The sequence below is a fragment of the Phoca vitulina genome, unplaced genomic scaffold, assembly GCF_004348235.1.
Source record: "Phoca vitulina isolate PV1807 unplaced genomic scaffold, GSC_HSeal_1.0 scaffold82, whole genome shotgun sequence".
NCBI lineage: Eukaryota > Metazoa > Chordata > Mammalia > Carnivora > Phocidae > Phoca > Phoca vitulina.
The window spans coordinates 617,816-638,710 of NW_022589785.1; the positions used below are offsets into that span (position 1 = coordinate 617,816).

Sequence of the window (20,895 nt, forward strand, 5' to 3'; positions counted from 1 at the left end):
GTTATATCTCAATGACAAGTCAAAGTGTGGGGTCAAAGGGAAAAGGATTTAGGGGCACTGTCCACCCGGCCACCAGCGGCCTCCATGCTGACTGGGGTCCTCCCCGTGGGCTGCGCCTAGCCGTGTGACCTTGATCTGTGGCGCTGGTGGGGGGTGGGTGGGAGGAGGGCTGTGTCCAAGAGCTAACCTGTATCTCTCTTCTCTCCCCCGCCCCACCCATGTCTCCATCTGTCCGTCTCGTGTGCTGTGTGCATCCATAAAGCCACATTTCGTGCTGTCCAGCAGAGAGCTCTGTGTCATCCCGTCTCAGCCCTGATACCGCCTCAGCATGGCCATCTCATCACGCCTCGCCCTGTGGGAGCAGAAGGAAAGTAACGTTCAGGGCTCAGGCTACAGCCCTGGGACCGACCGCCAAGTCAGAGGACAAGTCAGAGCATGGGTGGCCCAGGCTGTCCCCTCCCGCTTCAGGCGAGGAGTCTGGCATCCAGCGCCTCCCTGTGACGTGTCCAGGCACCCCCTCCATGCCCTCTCAGCCAGCTCTGGCTAGCCACAGCCTCTCCAACCCAGTTCATGATCCCCTTGAGCTCCTCCCATGACTGCCGGGTCTCTTCCGGTTCCTCAGTAGGCGGTGGGGGAATGAGGGTAGACCAGCTGTCCTGTCCGTATCGTCATGGCCACTCCCATGAGCATTGGGCTTGTGTGGGCGGTGGGGCAGAGACAGAGCTGTTGGCTGCCAGACTTCTGCCTTGAGGATGTGTTTCCGTGGCTCCTGCCTTCTGTCACCATGGAGAACTGGAAACGGGCCCTTCTTCCCAGTTATTCTTTTCCCCTTTTGTATTTTCTCACAAGATACCACAAAGGGCCGTCTCTTTCTCTGATGCCTCCTGTCTCCACCGCACATCCCACCCTCATGTGTGGTTTGATGCACGGGAGGCTGAGGGGTGGGTGGTTGAGAAGTTCTCTCTGGCTCCCTCCTGGTTGCCTTTGTTCTCCCAGGCTGATCTGGGTGTAGCGTTGTGAATAATGCTGCAGGAAGAAGAGGCTGACACCTGCTGAGTGGGCCTTCAGCTTCACTCTGTCTTATGACATGGCTTTCAGTCCCCATCGAGAGGGAGAGGCGTGGGGTCCACGGGAGCCCAGCCTCGCATGCTCCCTGCTTCTCTCTCCCTGGATAGAGGTCTGCATTAACCGGCCTTAACCCCTGGCCTCTGCTTTGTCTCCTGGTCTCTCCTATCTCCTTTGGATTCCCCTTCTATCAGCTGGGCTGCAGAGATCAAGTCTTTGCCAGCCACACATGAGGACCTTGATAAGGAGCTTATTTTAACCAGTGTGTGGCTCTGCCGTAAAAGCCCTGCAGATTTATTTTTTCCCCCTCATGGGTGGTCACAGTGATGCTGGTTAAAGATACAGCCCATTGGCAAGAGCAGGTCCCATTGCCTCAATCCCTAGGTTGTTGTGGTCCAAGCAGGAGTCTCAGCTACATGCCAACTCCAGCCAGCTTGGGTTGAGGCCATGCTTCTAGTGTAAAATGCCAGATTCCATCCTGCCAGCCTTAGGATCCAGTGTGGGGAGCCCCTGGCTGCCCGGATCCTTGTTTAAGGACCATCAAGAAGCCACAGGCCTGGGTCAGCGGAGTAGGCTGTTGCCAGAGGGTTGGACTTTTATATAAACCATTCCTTACCCTCCCATGTTCTTGGCATGCCATAGGTGAGTAACTGACTAATCTGTTATTTTAACTGCAAGCTGAGGCAGAGAATGTGCATGGTTCCCTGGGGTCCATCCCCTTTTGGAAAAGCTCCTTACAGACCAGGTCCTCCCAGAGTCTGTTCCATGCCAAGGAAGGGAACCGATGGGCCAAACTCACATTATGAGGAAATTCGTTCTAGGCAGAAATCACGTTGACAGGTCGGCCTCTGCGGCTCAGGCATTCCATTTCCATGTGCTGCCTCAAGGTGTCCCAGAGCCCCGCCCAACCTCATCTGCTTCGCCGCGGCCTCTCATACATGCGCTTGGTCATGTATGTCCTCCTCAGCCTCCTCCCAGGCTCCACTGCAAACTTTTCAAAGGTCCGCTTGCTCCCACTGGTTCACTCACTGAGCTTTCTCTTTCTTTGCTTCCGCAAAAACAGATTCGGGAGGAGGACAAGAGCCCTCCACCGTCTTCGCCCCCTCCCCTTTTCTCTGTCATCCCAGGGGGCTTCATTAAGCAACTGGTCCGGGAGACTGAGAAAGAGTCCAAGGAAGCAAGGCTGAAGAAAGAGGCAGTGCTCGCCTCTCCAGAACAAGAGGTAAGTGGCCCTCCAGGAAGGGGACTGGGTGCCAGTCAACACCTACCGTCCTGTCCTATGGACCCCCTGAGTCACTCACCATCTTGCCTTTTCTCCTGCTCTCCTGGCTTGGAGGAATGTCGTTTCTTCAGCTGATCTACCAAACTCCTATGCCTCCTTCAAAACCCAGCCCAAATAGTACATGTCTGAAAAGCTCTGCCATTGCCTTCCGTCCTCCGACTCCCACAGCACCCTCCGTGTCTGCCTTAATTGTGGTTGGCATAGTTAAATATTTGGAGTGCCTCCTGTAGAACTTGGCCCAGAGTGAGTGCTCAGCAAATGTTTGTTTAATGAATGAATGAAGGACATCAGCTCATGTGCAATTATGGGGATCTTTTTACCCCTACTTTTGCAGAAAGAGGAACCTAGATGTTAGCTAAGGACGTGGAGTTGGCTTACTTTACATGGAAAAGATATTGAGTGACTGGTTATGTTCAGTTGTTGGTGATAGGTGTATTGGTTGTTAAAATATCAAAACCTCTCCATACCAGGGGGCAAACAGGTGTGACCCCAGGCCCCCCCAGCGCCCTCCAGCTGCCCCTCCCCTGAGTCCCTCAGAATGGCCACATGCCAATAATTAAAGGGTTAATGCTTGGCACAAGTAGGGACCTCAATACCCGGCTCCAGTTGGCATCATTTTTGATGGGTCGGTGTCCACTAAATCCCCTAATTATTCTGAATAGTGCCGTGGGATTGAAGTCCTTGGACAAGATACACCCCCTGTGCTTTAAGGACTTGCAAATTTATCCCTGATGGTGGCCAGTGCTGCCTCCGTCCTTTCCTCCAGGTCCTTAGCCAGGGAACCCCGGGCAAGATGATGAGGCTGGACACCAGGCAGGTGGGCTTGGGTGTTAGCACTTTTAGATAGACAGGGCACCTCCTTGTGTCTCTCCAGCGCCCCCTTGTGGTGGAGCAAATACTGCAGTGATTGGGCTGAGTGATCTGGTGGCCCCTGGGGCCTGGAGTTGGCTTGGGCCTGGTGAGCAGCCAGGCTCTGCCTCCCACCGCCCTTCAGCTGTTGTTTGCCTGTCCGGTCCCCCGCGGGCCCGCCCCTGTCCAGTTACAATGGTTTCACTGCATAATGGCAGCAATTATAGAAACATCCCGGCCAAGTCTTCTGGGGGAGGATTACGGGGAGAATGGACTGTGTCCCTACCCCTGCCGGAGCCGGGCGTAAGTGGGGGCCAAAGTCAACCTCCAGAGGCTGTGGTTAGGTCATGATGCTATGTGAGCGTGTGCTGTTTATTACTAGACGAGGTCCACTTTGCTGCTCACAGGCTCCCTTGAGCTCCTCTGCAGCCATGGGGTAGATGGGATTATACCCACTTCTCAGAGGCAGAGACTGAGGTTTAGAGAGGTCAAAGCAACTTGCTCAAGGTCAATGAGGCCAGATAGAGGCTGAGGCAGGGCAAGTGTCTGTGTGTTCTCTGCTCTGGTGAGCTGCCTCGGGAAGGGCCAGTCTGGGGAGCAAGGTGGCTGATGTGGCCACAGAGGCCTGGGCAGGAAAGTGTTCCACAAGGCTGCAGACCACGTCAGTGTCACGGGGCACAAGTTAAGAAGCAGAGCTGAGCACAGGATGGGGACAAACTGTCACCCCAGGGCCTAGGCAGAGACTCAAAGCCAAGCCACAGGATGGACAGGCCTCAGACCACAACAGGTGTCTGGACCATGGGCCAAGATGTTCCTGGGGCGGGAGCACGGCAGCCTCGGGACATGTTTCTGCGAGGCAGTGAGCCCTGGCTGGTTCTTGCCAATTTAATTTTCTTGTCCCAATCGGTAAATAACTGGATTCTCTCCTTAACCCAGCACAAGGTCCTCGTGTAATCCTTGCAAGGAGCCATTAGACTCTGTCACCAGTTTGCAGGGAGTTAAAACGAGGCTCAGAGAGGTGACTTGGTTTTCCGAAGGCCAGGCAGCCGGTGAGACAGGGAGAGGCTGGGACAACCCTGGGGCAGAAAGGGGCCCATATCGAATGTCAGGAGAGCTGGGTTCCAGGCCCCATCACTCTGTGTGGTCCAGGCCTTGGTGTGCTCATCTGTAAAATGGACGTGTGGGAGTTGCCTCTTGGCCTCAGTGATTCTAGAGGTAACTCCTCCCCCGTCTACCGAGAAGGCCACAGAGCGGACTGGGGCTTTGGTGACTAAGAAAATCCAAAGGAGGAGAGTCCATGGGTGGGAGGGAGGGAGGGTAGAGTTGGGTTATCTTGTTTGGCTCAGATCCATGTTACTGTCTCTGCTATGGTGGTTTGGTTAAAAATAAGGCACTGACTCACTTTTCAAAAATGGTACAGACAGTGGTGATGTTTGCCAAGTGCAGCCAAGCCCCTTTCCAAGGCTAGGTCCTGCTTGGCTCCTGGTCAGACTGAGCCACTAAGCCGTGGGCCCTGGAGCTGGGGTTCTGAGTCCTGGCTACACAGGGGAAGCACCTGGTGAGGGCGCCACAACCCAGATCAACTCCATCCGACTCTCTGGGACTGGGACCAGAGCATCAGTATTTTTGTAAAGCTCCTAGGAGATCCTGGTGAGTCCTAGGGACAAGTAAGGCTGTTAATATGCATCAGTTAAGGGCACTGAGTTTAGTGCCACAGACACCTGCCTGACTGTACATTCTGACTTTGTCTCTTGGGCCACCTGATATCCTTGTGTTCCCTTCTTTATCTGTAGAACGGTGGGGGGGCCATTCAGAACCTACCTCACTGGGTCCTTACTGGGGTTAAGTAGGATATGATGGCGATGTAGGGCCCTTTGCAAAAGGGATCTGTGTGTGGTGGCTATTATGACTATCATCATCATCATCATCATTACAAAGCTGTAGATAGAGACCGTGTCCTTGAGGCATCCACCACCTGAAACGGGACAGAAACACATATCGAAGCTCGAATGGGGCGCAGACTGTGATCATCGCTGTGGACGGTGCCCCGGGGCCTCCGGGGTGCGTGAGACAGGTTCTGACTGAGGTCTGCAGGCGGAGATTTGCGGAGGGGATGGCATTTGAGCTGGGTGTGGAAAGATGAGTGGAGCATGGGCTGGTGAAGGCAGAAGGAGCATTCCAGGCAGCAAGCTAACGGGAACAGAAGCGCGGAAGCAGAGAACTGCCAGGTGTGGTAGGAGATGCCCCCATGTGGCTCAGGCATGGGGACAAGCAGGGACAATAAGACCAAATGGAGGGTGGTGACTCCTTGTTGAGGGCTTTGGATGGCAGAGGATGGTATGGAATCATTTTCCCGTAGGCTAGGGGCTGCTGCCAAAATCTTTTGAGCGGGTTTAAAATAGTTGGCAGCAAATCAAAGGGACAGCAGTCCAGACTATGACAACAGCCCAGGTGAGTGTGGAGCCAGGCTTGGGAAGGGAGACACAGGGGTGAAGCCATGCAGGGTGGAACCAACATGGTCCTGGGGCTTTGGGTGCAAGAGGAGGGTGAGAACCCCAGACCCCCAGGTCCAGGTGTGTGGGAGGCCAGGGTCAGTATGGTCCCTGATTGCAGAACCCAGACTCAGGCAGGGGGTGAAGCCAGGCATCAGGGCAGACCTGCCCCCTGGGGTTCTTTCTCTAATCGGGGCGGGAGGACCTACTCTGTGCTGGGCTCAGTTTCCTATATTGTCATGAATCATAATGCTCGCCCTTTGAGGTGGGCCATGATGATCCTCATTTTATTGATAAGGAAACAGGCTCAGAGAGGGGAAGTAATTTACCTAAAGCCACACAGCTAACCAATGGCAGAGTGAGGAGCTGAATTTGGGTCTGTTGGGCTCCAAAGTCTACTCTCCTTCCACTCTTGTCACTTGGTCTTGAGACGCCAGGCCAAGGTCCAGGGTGTTGGGGCTTGGCTCGCCGCCTGGCCCAGTGCCTGTCAGGTATCAGTGCTTGAAGGTCTTTGGATGGATGAATGGCTGGGTGGACAAAGGAATGAGTGAGTGAGTGAGTGAGTGACCGAATGGCAAAGCCGGCTGGTCAGCAAGCAGCTAAGTGTGGTTGTGGCCTCTCTCCTAGACCCCAGAAATTTCCACTAGCCTACCCAAGAGCAAGTCCAACAGTGACACCAAATCTGGAAATCAGCAAATTTGCCAAGGCAACCAGTCAAGCTCTCCGCAGAACTCAAACATTCCAGGCAAGGAGAGCGAGGGGGCCGGCCCCACAGACCCCGTGCTGATGACCAGCATCAATGGTGAGAAGCCCCAGGAATCAGGCCCCAGTGGGACACCAGCCAAAAAACCCCTGCCCTTCAAGAGAGGTGTGAGACGGGGTGACGTGTTGCTGATGGTAGCCAAGCTGGACCCAGACTCAGCCAAGCCGGAGCAGAGGACCCAGCCCCATGATGCCCCTGCCTGCAAAACCCCACCCCCAGCCACAGACCCTGGAGGGGAAAAAAAGGGGGGGACTCCAGGGACTGCTCGTGGCCCTCAGGCCGGCACTAAGGACACAGCCCCAAAGGCTGAGAAGATGCAGACTGAGGGTGTTGCGGACCCAGGAATGGTGCTACCGACAAAAGAAGGTGCAGGGGGGAAAGGGGGCAGGGCCCCCCAGACCAAAGGGCTGCAAGGGGGTGGGCTCCAGGGTAGAGAGGGGCCAGGTGAAGGGGGGTGGCAGGAGACAGCAGAGAAGGGGGAAGGGGACCCCCCAAACACGACGGCGAAGGGGAATCTCTCCAAGGATGCAGGTGAAGGGAAGTGGGCTGGGGCCCAAATCCAAGTGAGAAAGTGGGGAGGCTCCCTGGGCAGAAGGAGCAAGTGGGACGGTCCCCAGAGTAAGAAGGACAAAGAAGGGATGCTCCCAAGTAAGGCAGAGAAGTCAGAGGACCCGCAGATCAAGGCGGAGAAGGTGAGCAAAGGGCAGGGGAAGCCCGGGAAGGTGGGAGAAGTTCCCGGACAGGTAGAGAAAGCAGGGGAGCTTCAGAGTGTGCCTGGGAAGGCAGGTGAGCCCCAGGCTAAGGTAGGCAAGGAAGGGCAACCTCAGGGTGAGTCCGTGGAGGCAGGTAAAGCTGGGGGAAAGACAGAGAAGGGCTGTAAAGGCCCTGAGGAGGTGGGTGCACGCAGGGAGACCCCAGCAGCTGCTGGGAAGGAGGGCTGGCCAGACAGCAGAGGGCAGAAAGCTGGGGAGCCCTGTGCAGAAGCAGATGATGGAGCCGAGGCCCCGGAGACGGAGCTGGAAGGACGCAGACCACCTGCTCTGGAGGGCCAGGCAGAAAGGTCTCAGACTCGGAAGGAGAGTGAAGAGGGGCCAGCCCTGCCAGAGGGGAGCAAAGGAGGAAAGAGCAAAGACTCGGATCAGGTGAGGGGCTGCAGCCCCGGGAGTGGGATAGGGCAAGAGGGACCCTCCAGAGAGGGAGGGATGGGACAGACTTGCCCCTGGGGGTGAATAAGGCAGGATAGGAGATGGACAGGGAATCGGAGAGGGATGGCCAGCTCGAGAAGAGGGCATAGCACTTCCTCCTCGATATGCTGGGGTCTGGAGGCCCCCACTGCCCCTGTCCCGGGTTAAGATTCTCCACAGCATGAGGGAGGTCCCAATAATGGGAGATGTCCTCTCATGGTTCAGCTTACTCACCCTGTCACGTGCTAGTTCTCAAACTTGCATAACTAGATTGCTCAAAATGCAGATTCCCGGGCCCCACCTTGGAGCCTTCATTCAAAAGGTCAGGGGTGGGGCCAAGGCATCTGCATGTAAATAAGCACCCCCTCCTTGCTCTCCCTTGGGGAAATTCTGATTTCAGTGGTCCCGGATCACACTGTGAGAAGCTCCCATGTAAAGGGTTTGCAGCTGACTCAGGGTGGGGTGGGGGTGGGGCTGGGGTGGGGCTGGGTCCTCTTGGTCTGATTTATGTGATCTTTGCTCTCAGGCTCCTGAGGACAGATGGTACGAGGCAGAGAAAGTCTGGCTGGTTCAGAAGGATGGATTCACTCTTGGTAATTAAGGGTGTTAGCACCTAAGTAGGGGAGGGTCTAAGTATTTTCCTCTCGCGCCCCCTCCACTGCTAGTCGTATTTGCCAGATCACAGTTTGCGGCAGGGGGAAGGTGAGGGGCAAGGAGCAGCTGAGTCTAGGGTGGGAGTCTGTGGCTTTTGGACTGGGAAGAGTTGAGAATCATTTGACCCATGGCAGCTGGTCTACTGGGGACTGTTTCCAAAGGCAATTACGCCTTGGTAACTAACGAAGTTCATGAATGCACGGAGCATTGGTGGGCTCGAGTGTTCTTCAAGAAAATGAAGCGTAGTGCAAATGGGCAAATAGATTTCATCTCACGAGTCCACTTCTGTCAGTTAGTTGGGACCACCCTCTACTGAGAAGCAATTATGAGTCCCCATCAGAACGCAGCTGGGAAGAGTGATTGATTAGTGATGTCTGCCACGGACCCTGGAATGGGAAGTGGCAGCTGGTGTAGCATTATCTGCCATCCCAGGTCTAGATATGAGACGGGTCAGTGCACCCAAACATCAGGGTGCCTGCCCTGTGCCTGGCACTGGGCCTGATGATTAAAGCCCAAGGTGAGTCAGACCCAGCTCCTGTCCTCAAAGATTTTGGGGTCACAATTCAGAACCCTCCATGCGAGTAGACCCCCAAGGGGAGACAGTGCTGCCCCTTTCTGACCTGAACCAGGATCCCTCTTTAAGCTCCCTGGTCTGGCTGCTCAGCTTAGAGCCTGTCTTTTCTCTTTGTCTCTCTCTCTCTCTCTGGGCTGTCACCAGCAACTGTGCTGAAGCCAGATGAGGGGACAGCTGACCTGCCGGCAGGAAGGGTACGACTTTGCATCGATGCTGACAAAACCATCACCGAGGTGGATGAGGAGCATGTTCATAGGGTGAGCCCTCTGTCCCCCTCCCCACCTGCTCCGCACCTTCTTTCCCCACCCCTGCAAGAGAGGTCCTTGTACCTGACTGCACATACTGGAGGGAGTTGTAAGGAAGACCATCACTGATCTCATTGTTCTGCTGGTGGTATATTGTCAGGGGGCTTTGCTCTATCCCAGTGTTCTCTTCGTAGGACACATGAACAGACGTGTGTCAGAACTGGGAGTTCTGCTTGATCCAAGGAAGTGCTGGCTTTTCATTTTATGGACATTGCAAATCATGCTACAGAGCATGTTTCCCTTTTCACCCTGGCTGCCAGGGAACTCAGAGCCAAATTTGCAGCTTGCCATTAGCTATAGCTTAGGTTTCAATGGCCGATTACTTGGGGTATTAACTTTTCTTTTGGTTGATAAGCCCAATTGTGTTTTGCATAATTTTTGTAGCACACATGAATCTTTTTGAGATTTAGAGTCTAATGATGGGAAAAATGGTCCTGTCCTGATCCTTTTCCACCTCTCACAGCATACTAATCAAGGTGTTTCTTCCAGGAGCTCCTTGTGGGTCTCATTCATCATTCCTCCTTCTCTACCTTCTGCCTGCCCCAGGCCCTCTACTCCTGCTGGTGTTCAGAGTTTGTAATGAGCCCCTGTCCTTAAAAAAAAAGCTGACCCATGAGGAGCCTGAGCTTGACCCAAACCGCATAGCATCAGGTCCAGAAAACTCTTTGAAGCTGGAAAGAATAGCAGGAAGCCTTTTAGAATGGATGCCCCAAGGAGAAGCTGCAATCACCCCTTGCTTCTGGAAGAGTTTGGGCATATTTCCAAGGGATCAATGCATGATGGGCTATCAGAGAAACAGGGCTGTTTGGCCACTGGCCTTCATTCTCGAGTGCCATGGAACACCGGCAGGGCTCCCTGGTAAGACCCAGAGAGGGGGCAACAGGCATGGGCACTTGCTCACTCTGGGCCACCACCCTTCCTGTGGTGTCTGAGACACAGGAACCTCTCCGAATCTTGCTGTGTCTCTCCGGAGCATCTCCCCTCCCAGGGCAGTGAGTGCAGGAGGGAGGACCAGCGGGAAGAGACAGGTGGCTCTCAGGATGTACGAAGGGCAAAGGAGCAGGGGTGTCCTTATTTCATTTGTAGGGTTCTGTCTCTCTCTCTCCAGAGTCTTCGCGTTCTGTCCTGGTCTGCGGCAAACAGCTCTCCAGGGACGGGGTCACGGGGGCTCTGTGTGTGTGCGTGCGCGTGTGTGTGCGCGCGCATGTAGGGCCGGGGGTGGTGGTATGGAGGCCCGAGGACACTTTGTGTGATGCTTCACAGACTAACCCCCCTGAGCTGGACCAGGCTGAGGACCTGGCCTCCCTGGTCAGTGTCAACGAATCAAGTGTCCTGAACACGCTTCTACGCCGCTTCCGGGCACAGCTGCCCCACACCTTCAAGGGGCCAGACCTGATCGTCCTCCAGCCCCCAGGGCCCCCAGCGCCCTCCGCAGGCAAGGTGAGCGGGGTCATGGGGACAGGGCCAGGGACAGGTGCCTGACGGGCAGGGTGGGGTGGGGTCCCCTCTGCATCTCAGGGGAGAGCAGGGCAGCCAGAAGCCCCCTGCAAACCCGTCTGTGAGTAGCATCCTGCCAGATAGAAGATCCGGGGCATTGTGGGCATCATGGGCATCGAGGACCGCCTGCGCCCCCCTCCGTAGAGGGGAACGATGGGTCACGGCTGGAAACAACGGGGGCGTTAGAGACTGTAATAATGACAGAAAATATCGAACAAATATCAGCTCCGTGCCAGGCACTGCTTCAAGCACCTACCTAGTGTCTCAGCTAATGCTCACGCACACCTGCAAAGACAGGACCTTCACCAGCTGCCTGTGGCAGATGCAACCTGCGGGGTCGGCCCTCAAGTTCCGCAAGGGGTAAGACCCAGGCCGCCAGCCTTTCTGTGCTCCGGACTCCACGCTGCACATTCAAGAGTCCCAGACACCCACATAAATCAGGAACCAGAAGCCTCGATTCTGCTTTTACTTGGTTTTTTTTTTTATCCTGCAAAGTGTAGAAATGGCCGGGTTTTGGCAAGACAGTCTCAGCAAAGGCAGGTTCTCAGCGCCCCCTTGTGGCGATGCCCGCAGCCACACCCGAGCCACCTGAGCCCGATGCCCTCCTGGTCCCACAGGCTGATTGAGATACTGAGGGAGGGTCTCTGATGCCGGGCGTGGGGGAAAAGAGCAGGGAAGAAGACAGAGAAGCCTGCCCTTGTAGGGCTTCCATTCTCGAGGGGGAAGACAGGCTAGACTAGCAAAGACAACAGTGGGTAGAGCGGCTGAGTGTGGGGGAGACAGTGGGGAGGCCGGGACCAGCGGGGACTGGGTCACAGCAGGTCTTACCCGAAGTCATAAGGATTCCGGCTTTTGCCCTGAGTGTGATGCCAGCTTCTGGGGGTCTTCAGCAGAGACATGAGATACCGCAGGTTATCAAAGACTCCCCTCGGCTGCTGGGTGGAGGGTAGGTGGAAACGGGATGAAGTGCAGGCAGGACACCTGCTGGAGGTCTTACCTGGGCGCTGTGATGAGGACTTCACAGTTGGGGAAGGCGCAAGCCTCTAGCACAGCCGCTAATGCCCCCCACCCCGGGGTGACTTGGAAAGATCACGACCTCTCTTTGGCCTCGTTGTTCTCATCTGTTAATTGGGGATGAAAAGTTGCATCTTGCCCCCTGGTGTACCATGGGACAAATCTATCCATAGCTCCCAAATGATGCTAAAGTCCATTAAAAAAAAGGGCCACTGGCTCTGAACCTCCCTCCAAGACTCCTCTTCTCTAGTACACACCACCCCACCCTGTCAGGTGCTCCCCAGCCCCGCCCCCGCCCAGCCCTGTTGTCTGTGCACCTGTGCATTCTCACCTCCCTTGCTGTGAGGCCTGTGCTCCTGCTAGTACAGCCCCAGGCCTCCGAGCCTTCCAAGAAGCTGTGTGGTTCCGCTTGCTCCTTAGAAGCCCCTGGGAGATTTCGTACAGGCCCCTACAGTGAGCCAGATTCTTGCTGACCATTCTGGACTGAAGCATCCTTTGCAGAGCCTGGGCCAAGAAGCCTAAAAGTGTAGGCATGGGAACAATGCTCCGTAAGGAGGAGTTTGAGTTAGGTGATGCCCCAGAATCCTGTAACCCTGGGATGGGAGCGGGCCCCCCTCAATGGTCCAGCTTCCCAAACCCGAACCCGAAACCCCCTTCTATACTTTGGCTGAGTCACGTTTGGTTCCTCAAATGGCCACCAGGTGGGAGCACAGACCTGCGGTGAGCCTGGGCCTGGGGCCACCTTGCAGATGGGCTTGGTGGAGCCTGGGGTGGGGCTGGGGGGGCCTTTCTCACTGGGGGCGGCTGGGAGCTGAGTGTGTGCCTGGGGGTGCAGGGGTGCGTGGGTGTGAGCATGGGTGTGAATGTGCGCAGTGTGGACGGGTTCAGCTCCGTGTAACGGTGGCCTCTACCATTGTTGGGTGCGTGTGCCCGTGAGCACCATGCAAGGCACGTGAGCATGCGTGCACCTGTGTGTGTACACGGGGGCCTGGATTGGGAGGATCCTCCCTTTGCCCTTCCAGCGCCCCTCCCGCCCCCAAGGGGGCTGACAGGTGGGATAGCCTGTCCCTTGAACTTCAGCGTTCCCCGAATGCGAGGTGGCTTCGGGGCTCAGACCCCAGGGCCCTCTGCCTGCTGCATGCCCGAAGGCCATGTCCAGCCAGTGTGGGGGCGTGTCCCACCTTTGCCAGCTTTGGGGATCCTGTTGAGCCCTGGGTTTTGTGTCAGGACAGGGACTCATTTTTGCGTTTGGGTGTCTTGGGCAGGGAAGGCCAGCACAGGATTGGGGCCCAAAGGTCCAGGCGAGGGGAAGAGCTGCCATACTGGCGTTTGTGCCCCTGGTCCTGCTAAGGCAGTGGAGAGGGCAGATGGGGTCTCCCTGGGCCCCGGGGTCGCCTACATGTTAGGCCAGGCTTCGGATGACCTCCTCCAGCCAGGCCCGCTGCCCTGCCCATTTTGGTGCCTTTCCACTGACCACTCTGCCTCCCATCGGCCTCTTGCTTTCCACCCAAAGGCCACGCTAAGCAGACTTCTGTCAAGGTCACCAGTGGTTTCCCTGCTGCCCAAACCCATTGCCAGATGCTCAAGTCTCTGGTTTCCCCTTACTTGGCCCCCAGCAGCATTTGGCATGGCCAAGCCCCCCCTCTTCCTGCAGACGCTCCCTTCCCGAGCCCCAGGACTGCCCTGTCCTGGTTTTCCTTCTGTCCCACCGGCCCTCCTCCTCAGCCTCCTTCACCCGCTGGTCTCCCTGACCTCCCCAAGGCCAGGTGCCCTGTGCCTGTCCCCACACCTCTTGTCTCCTCCTCCTTAAACGCCCACTTCCTTGGTGATCTCATTCAGGCTCATGGCTATAAAATGTCTCCCATGAGATCTAGTTTAATTCTTTGTTTTGTTTATCATCTGTCTCTTCCCAGCAGAAAGCAAGCTCCACAGGGCAGGGCTGTTTTGTTTTAAGTCAGATTTATTAAGGTATAATTTACATACGGTTCAATTCAGCCTTTCCAGCCTATAGTCCTGGAAGTTTCCAACACATGCAGATGGTTGTGTGACCAACTCTGCCACCAATTACAGGACAGTTCCTAGTTCTCTGGACCCTGTATCGTCCCCGTCCACTCCCATGTCCTGCCCTTGGCTGCCACTGATCTGGGTTGTTTTTTGTTTTTTTGTTTTGGTCCCTAGAGTTGGGCCTTTTCTGAAAAGTCATATAATTGGAATGGTGCAGCCCATCACCTTTGAATTGGCTTCTTCTACTTCCCACGATGCATTTCACGTTCAGCCATGTGGCCCGTGGTTCTTGTACTGTGCGTGCCCTGGCCTATCCGCTCACCGGGCGACCAGTTGTCCCAGTTTCCCCAGGATGGAGGGGTTTTCCGGGACAGGGGACTTTCAGTCGTCAAACCTCGATGGCAGCTTACCTTCATTCCCTCGTTCAAAGGCACTTGGGTTGTTTCTAGTTTCCAGTGACTTCAAATATATATCCAATAAAACTGGTGCCATTGAGGGGTGCCGAATTTCATTTTGGTTGGATGATGAGCGTACATCTCACTCTTTCCCAGAGTGACTGTATCATTTTAACCTTCCTACAGGCATCGTATGAGACTTCCAGTCACTCTGTATCTTCACCAGAACTTGGTAGTGGGTGTTAAAAAAATTTTTAAGCTTTTTTTTTAAAGGCATTTTAATAGGTATATAGATTTTCTTTACCCATTTTGCGTAGCGCTGTGCCCCCCCAGTGCCTGGAACAGTGCCTGCCACATAGTCGACACTCCATATATATATATTTTTTAATGAAGAGTAAATGAATGGCCGAATGGATGGCTGAATGGAGTGGAGGACCTCAGGTATTACCTAAAACTGTTATGACAAATACATGGCATACATACCACCAGCTACCCCACGCCTCATTCTGTTTCCGTGGCAGACATCAGTAATCAATCTTGCCATTTTTATCCAGCTGCCTCATTCTGGGCAAGTACTAGCCAATAATGAGCTAACACGAGCCTCCGGGGAGCTAGAGAGGAGACCCAGACTCGGAGTAGGCTCAAAGGCTGCTGAAGGACTCACAGCGGGTCAGGGGCAAGACTAGACCCCAAGGCTGGGCTTTTGCCAGTAAAATTCAAGACTCCTCTGACAAGGCTGGGGTAGGATGACAGGCAGGGATATGGATCTGGGTTCGAGGCTGGGTTGGGGCACTGTCTTGGAGTGCTCCCTGGGCACTGGCTGGGGTGGGAAGACTGATGTGTAGGATATCTTCCTGCAGGTGCCCAGGGGCCGCCGGGATGGCCTGCCAGCCCACCTTGGCTCCCTGGCACAGCGGGCATACTGGGCACTACTGAGCCAACGGAGAGACCAGAGCATCGTGGCCCTGGGCCGCAGTGGTGCTGGGAAGACCACCTGCTGCGAGCAGGTCCTGGAGCACCTGGTGGCAGTGGCGGGCAGTGTGGATGGCAGGGTCTCAGGTACAGTGGTCTCCAGATAACATGTGTTGGGTGGGTTGTAGGGGAGGGTGGGGAGAGTTGGAGGGGGCCCTGGGTTGCTCCTCCTTATGTCCATTCAGCTAGCATTCACTGAGCACCATGTTTGCTTCTGGGGAGGGCCACCTGTGGTCTATTGGACACCCCTGTGCAAATTAGAAAAAGGTACTCCTTCCTCAAGACATTCACAGCTATCTGCGGAACAATCATCATACACTGACATTGTTAGAACCAAAAGCTTGCCTGCCATGTGCTGGGAAATCATCCTAATAAATATACAAACCTATGATTGTATGATGTAAATGACGTGCCCCTTGGAAAAGGTGTCCTTGTACAGTGCACAACCTGCTCAACTGTACAGAGGACCCAATAAGTAAAGACAGAAGGGCAGGACCTATGCTCATGAGGAGTTGACAGCCGGAAGGGAAACCGAATTTCATATATGTTCCAAACTTGAATGCTCTGCACAAAGTGCTGGCAGAGCTGGTTAGGAGAGAGGTAGGGGCAACCCAGAGGAGAGGGGAGTGGGGGTTTCCTTGAGGAAATGATGTTTCTGCTAGGTTTTAAAGAGAGAGTACCAATTAATAATAATAATAATTTTTATAATATTAATAATAACTGTAGTAAACATTTGCTGTGGACTTACGTGCCCGGTCCTATTCCAAGTATATTAACTTATTTATTATTTAAAGCAGCTTTATGAGGTAGATATTATTCTTCAAATATTATAGATGAGGCCATTAAGACTCAGAGAGGTTAACTATCTTGCCCAAGGCCACACAGCTAATACATCTTAGAGCTGAGAGTCAAACCCAGACATTCTGGCTCCAGAGCTATAGCTCTTGGGCCCGTGTTCTCGATGTTTCTTTCATTGTTGCACCCCTAAGGAGCCTTTTAAGACCTTTTTCCCCCCAATCTTCCCCTACCAAGAAATGTTAATGCCACAGATATACCATGACCTCTTCGTGCAGTGTTTGCTTATCTGTGCTTTATGCGTTAGAAAGTAAAATTCTCCCCACCTGCAAGACTCAGCTTTTGCCCTCTTGGGGGCAATATCCTCTCCGCTGAGAAGTCACGGCCCAGGCCATGTTGCTTTTCTAGTCGTCACAATTATAATACTAGCCACACCACCTTTGGAGCATGTTCTAAACACTTCATATTATTAAAATCTTTTAGGCTGTGTGACAACTGCATGATGTAGGTACTATTATTATCCCCATCTTCAGATGAGGTATCAGAGGCATAGAGAGGCCGATTTGCCCCTAATTAGGTAACTAAGCCGAGGCAGAGCCCATATTCAAATCCCCTTAAGTACTGTGTGTGCTACTGCCTATTGGGGTTATCCCAAAGTTTAGCCATCAGCGGCTCTTCACCTGGCCCATAGTAGGGGCTGGGGATAAAATGGGGAGAGGCACCAGTCTTGGCACTCTCAAAATGTAGTTCTGCTGTGAGTGCGTGCGTTGGAGGGTGGGAGTCAGGATAGGCTGTATCCAGGTGCCTGCACAGTGCCTAGCGCATAGTAGGTGCCCAATAACTAGTTGTGGAGAGGCTTCAGGGCTTTTCAAGACTGCTGCTACCCCGTGAGCTCCCTCAGAGCAGGTCTGAGAATGTTCAGGCCCTGCACTCCTGCCTCAGGCTCAGAAGGCCCCTGTCATCGGACTGTATCTGTCCTGGCCCCGTGTGTCTCCCCTTCTTGACTCAGTCTTGCTGCCCCTGCATCCTGCTTGCAGGACACAGCGGGGCAGCAGTGAAATGTGTGTAGTTTAGTGCTGAGCTGGGGAGGTGGTGGAGAGCCTGCTGGGGCTTGGGGCCAGATGGGCCTGGACCGGTGCAGCCTCCAGTGGGGAAGGTCATCCTGTGAGAGGTGGGGTGGCAGCTCCTGGGTCATGGGTGATGCCCTGCCTCATGCCTCCAACAGTGGAGAAGATCCGAGCTACCTTCACCATCCTCCGGGCTTTTGGTTCCGTGTCCACGGGCCACAGCTGCAATGCCACCCGGGTCACCATGGTGATGTCACTGGACTTCAATGCCACGGGGCGAGTCACGGCCGCTCAGCTCCAGGTGGGTGCTCTGGGCGGATGGGAGCGGAAGGCCCTTGGGGCTGCAGTGTCCCCAGTCCCACCCAGCAGAGGCCACGCCTCCACCTGGGACCCTGGAATGTATCTCAATGGTTGTGGCCCCCAGCTCCTCCCCACCTCGCTCAGCACCCCGGAGCATCACCGGCCTGTCTGCACCTCCGAATGTTGCAGGGATGAAATATTCATGGGTAAATATGTAACTCAGCCTCTCATTAGCTGGGTCTTAAAAGTGTAAGCTGAAATTAAACAGACGCTTGCCAGCCTTCTGCGGCCCCGCTGCGTGTAACCAACACATGGCCTGTTTGTTCCTATCTCCACGATCACCCGTGCCTCTCTCCCCTTCCCACCTCAAACATGCTGTTTGAGCAGAAAATAGGATTAGTTTATTAGAAGGGTGGTTTGTACGCCGAGCTGGGATAATATCCAGGCTCAAAGAAAACTCATCAGTGCCAAATAAGTCCCTTTTCTGTCCTGGCCCTGCCATTCCCCCATTAATCACCACTTGGGTCAGGTTAGTAAGCTTCTGTTAAATATGAATATGTTGGAGATTGGCTCCATTTAATTATTATTATTTTTGGATGCTTTCATCGGAAAGAGTCTATTGCAGTAGTTGAGTCCCTGGACGGGCTCTGAATCAGTGGGATAAAGGACGGTGCAGGTTCTATACGGAGGTGTCCGATGGAGTGCGGACCTGAGCTGTTGCCCCCAAGAGTGCATTGGGACAGAGGGGCGCCCCGACGGGGCCGCCAGCAGGTGTACCCCGGGGGCTGATCATGTCCCGTCTGTTCCCGTTGCAGACGATGCTTTTGGAGAAGAGCCGCGTGGCCCGGCAGCCGGAAGGGGAAGGCAATTTTGAGATTTTCTCCCAGATGCTAGCGGGGTTGGACCTGGATCTCAGGTGAGTGACAGAACTAAGCAGACGGCAAGGACTCATTCAGGTCGGCTGTTCAGATATGACCGTGGAGTACGTTCGCGCAGAGGGCCTGGAGTAACACCCGCTCCCCTGGGTGTGTGTAGTGATTCTTCGTGCCAGGGTTTCCTGGCATTTAGGAAGGGTCACGGAAGGGCAGGGAGTGCAGAATATTCCAGAAATGGGACTAGGGCCTGGGGCAGGCGCTGGGGCCATCCGGGCCATGGCGGGGAGCCCTCTGCCATGAGGACCACATGCTCTGCCAGGCCTCTGGTGTGGGCAGCCCCTCCCTGACTTCCAGTCTCTTCTCTGCTTCCAGGACAGAGCTATACCTGCACCAGATGGCAGACAGCAGCTCCTTCGGCATGGGTGTATGGCCTAAGGTAAGGGGGGGTCCTTCGGGGGGGTGTGCGGATGTCTGTGTCCCCACGGCCAGGATGGGAGCGTGATGGAGGGGCTCCCTGTGTGACTCTTCTCCTTTGCCAGTGGGGTACATGGTTGGCAAGGACGGGTCGTGTGGGGGCCTGGGCTGGTAGGGTAACTGACTTGTACACATAAGGGGGACCAGAAGGCGGTATATAGAGAGGTAAGCATGCGCGCTCTGGGCTCAAACCCTGGCTCTGACACTTATTAAATACATGTTCCAACCTCTCTGAACACTTGTCTCCTCTTCAGTCAAATAATGCGAATGGTAGTATCTGTCTCATCGGGTCGGGGTGAAGGGTAAATGAAATGATGTGCATGAAGTGCGGAGCACGGGGCTTGGCCTAGATCCATCAATCAGGTACTCTTAGTAGATATTATTGGTGACTCACATGGGTAGGGGCAGTCAGAGCTTGCTTCCTGGAAAATGTGCTCTGTGAGTAGGACCTGGAGAGATGGTGGTCACTTGTTTAAAAAAAAGTAAGGTGTTGACTTGTTTGTTTATTCTTTTATTCATTTGTTTATATCTTAACAATTTTTTTTCTGAGTCGCCCCCCACCCTACTACATCCACCAGCTCCTGTGCCAAGCTTGTGCCAAGTGCTGGGATTATGGTCTCCGTTCATGAATTTTTACTCTATCCGGAGAGATGGATGCACGTATTAATGCAGTCGTGTGAGATACAAATATGCCAGATGTTGCCCAAGATGCTGTGGGCACCAGAGGGTAGTTGAAAGAGCTACTTGGTCTCAGTCAGAGAAGGGACATTTGATGGGGTTTTGAGGAACGAATAGGAGTTCACCACATAGGGGAGGTTAGATAATTTCCACGCCAAAGCCTTTTTAACAAAGATACGATCTGGGAAATAAATAGTGCTGGAATAATGGGGAATCCTCATGTCAAAAATGGATTTCAATCCACAACCTCACACCAAACACAGAAGTGAACAAAGAATGGATTGTAGGGCCAAATGTAAAACTTAAAGCCATACAATTTCTAGAAGAAAACAAGGGGAAAATTTCTCTAGCTTTGTTTCGGGTAAAGGTTTCTTAAATATGCCACCAAATACACAGTCCATAAGAAGACAAATAGATAAACTGTATTTCATCAAAATTAAGAACTTCTGTTCTTTGAAAGGTACAGTTAATATGAAAATACAAGCCACGAACTGGGAATAAATATTTTGAAATCACATAGCTGATACAGTATTTGAATCCAGAATATGAGAGATGACTGTCTAAACACATAGATACAACCTGATAAAAAAGATGGGCAAAAGATTTCAATGTACATTTTGCCAAAGAAGACACACGGATGGTCGATACGCACATGGAAATAGGCTCTACGTTACTAGTCGTTAAAGGAATTCAAACTAAAACCACGATACGCTGCCGCTGCACAATCATGAGAATGTGTGCATTTTAAAAGATTGATCATACCAAGTGCTGGTGAGAATTTGGGGCAGCTGGTACTCTCCCACATTGCTGGTGGGGCTGTGAAAAGTATCACTGTTTAGGAAAACAGTCTCTTAAAAAAGCAAAACCTACACTTTCTGCACGATGCACTAGTCTACTCCTAGGTATTTATGCAGGAAAATAAAAGTGCGTGTCCAGACGAAGGTTTTGATGCGAGAGTTCTTGGCAGTTTTATTTGTAGCAGCCCAAACCTAGCAATGCCTAATAACCGGTGAGGGGCTGCTGGGTGTCGATGAAGATAGTAGACGAGTCAGCCATAAAAATGAATGAGCAGCTGGCATATCTGAGAACATGCTGGCTCTCAAAATAATTATGCTGAGTGAAAAATCTCCAGTGAGGGGCACCTGGGTGGCTCAGTCGGTTAAGCATCATGATCCCGGGGTCCTAGGATCGAGTCCCACATCAGGCTCTCTGCTCAGCGGGGAGCCTGCTTCTCCCTCTGCCTGCCCCTCCCCCCTGCTTGTGCTCCCTCGCTCTCACGAATAAGTGGATAAAATCTTTTTAAAAAAAAAAGAAAAGAAAAATCTCCGATGAAAGAGAGAATAACTGTATGATCCCATGTATGTGAAACTCTACGAATTGCAGACTGACCAGCAGTGACAGAAAATAGGGCAGTGGTTGCCTGGGCATTGGATGGGGGCAGGAGGAGGGGAGAAGGGATGATAAAAGGGAACTTTTGGGGAGGGTGATGGATATGTTCACCATCTTTATTGTGGTTATAGTTTCATGCGTATCAGATTATACCTTTTAAAGATGAGTAGTTTATCCTTTGTCAATTACATGTTAATGAAGCTGTCTACACACACACACACACACACACACACACACACACACACACACTGCTGGGTACTCTCCACA

The 20,895-nt window shown here is 53.6% G+C and overlaps 1 protein-coding gene across 1 annotated transcript in view; it reads left to right on the forward strand.

The window, feature by feature from the left end:
- Positions 1–328: 328 nt before the first annotated feature.
- Positions 329–20,895, forward strand: part of MYO18B (myosin XVIIIB) — a 232,537-nt gene continuing 211,970 nt past the window's right edge. Inside the window, exons 1-10 of the mRNA XM_032395173.1 lie at positions 329–376; positions 2,129–2,287; positions 6,316–7,593; positions 8,162–8,228; positions 9,008–9,120; positions 10,432–10,608; positions 14,939–15,137; positions 17,071–17,213; positions 18,028–18,128; positions 18,460–18,523. Coding sequence (XP_032251064.1) covers positions 329–376; positions 2,129–2,287; positions 6,316–7,593; positions 8,162–8,228; positions 9,008–9,120; positions 10,432–10,608; positions 14,939–15,137; positions 17,071–17,213; positions 18,028–18,128; positions 18,460–18,523 — 2,349 coding nt within the window. The remainder of the gene's footprint in view (positions 377–2,128; positions 2,288–6,315; positions 7,594–8,161; positions 8,229–9,007; positions 9,121–10,431; positions 10,609–14,938; positions 15,138–17,070; positions 17,214–18,027; positions 18,129–18,459; positions 18,524–20,895) is intronic.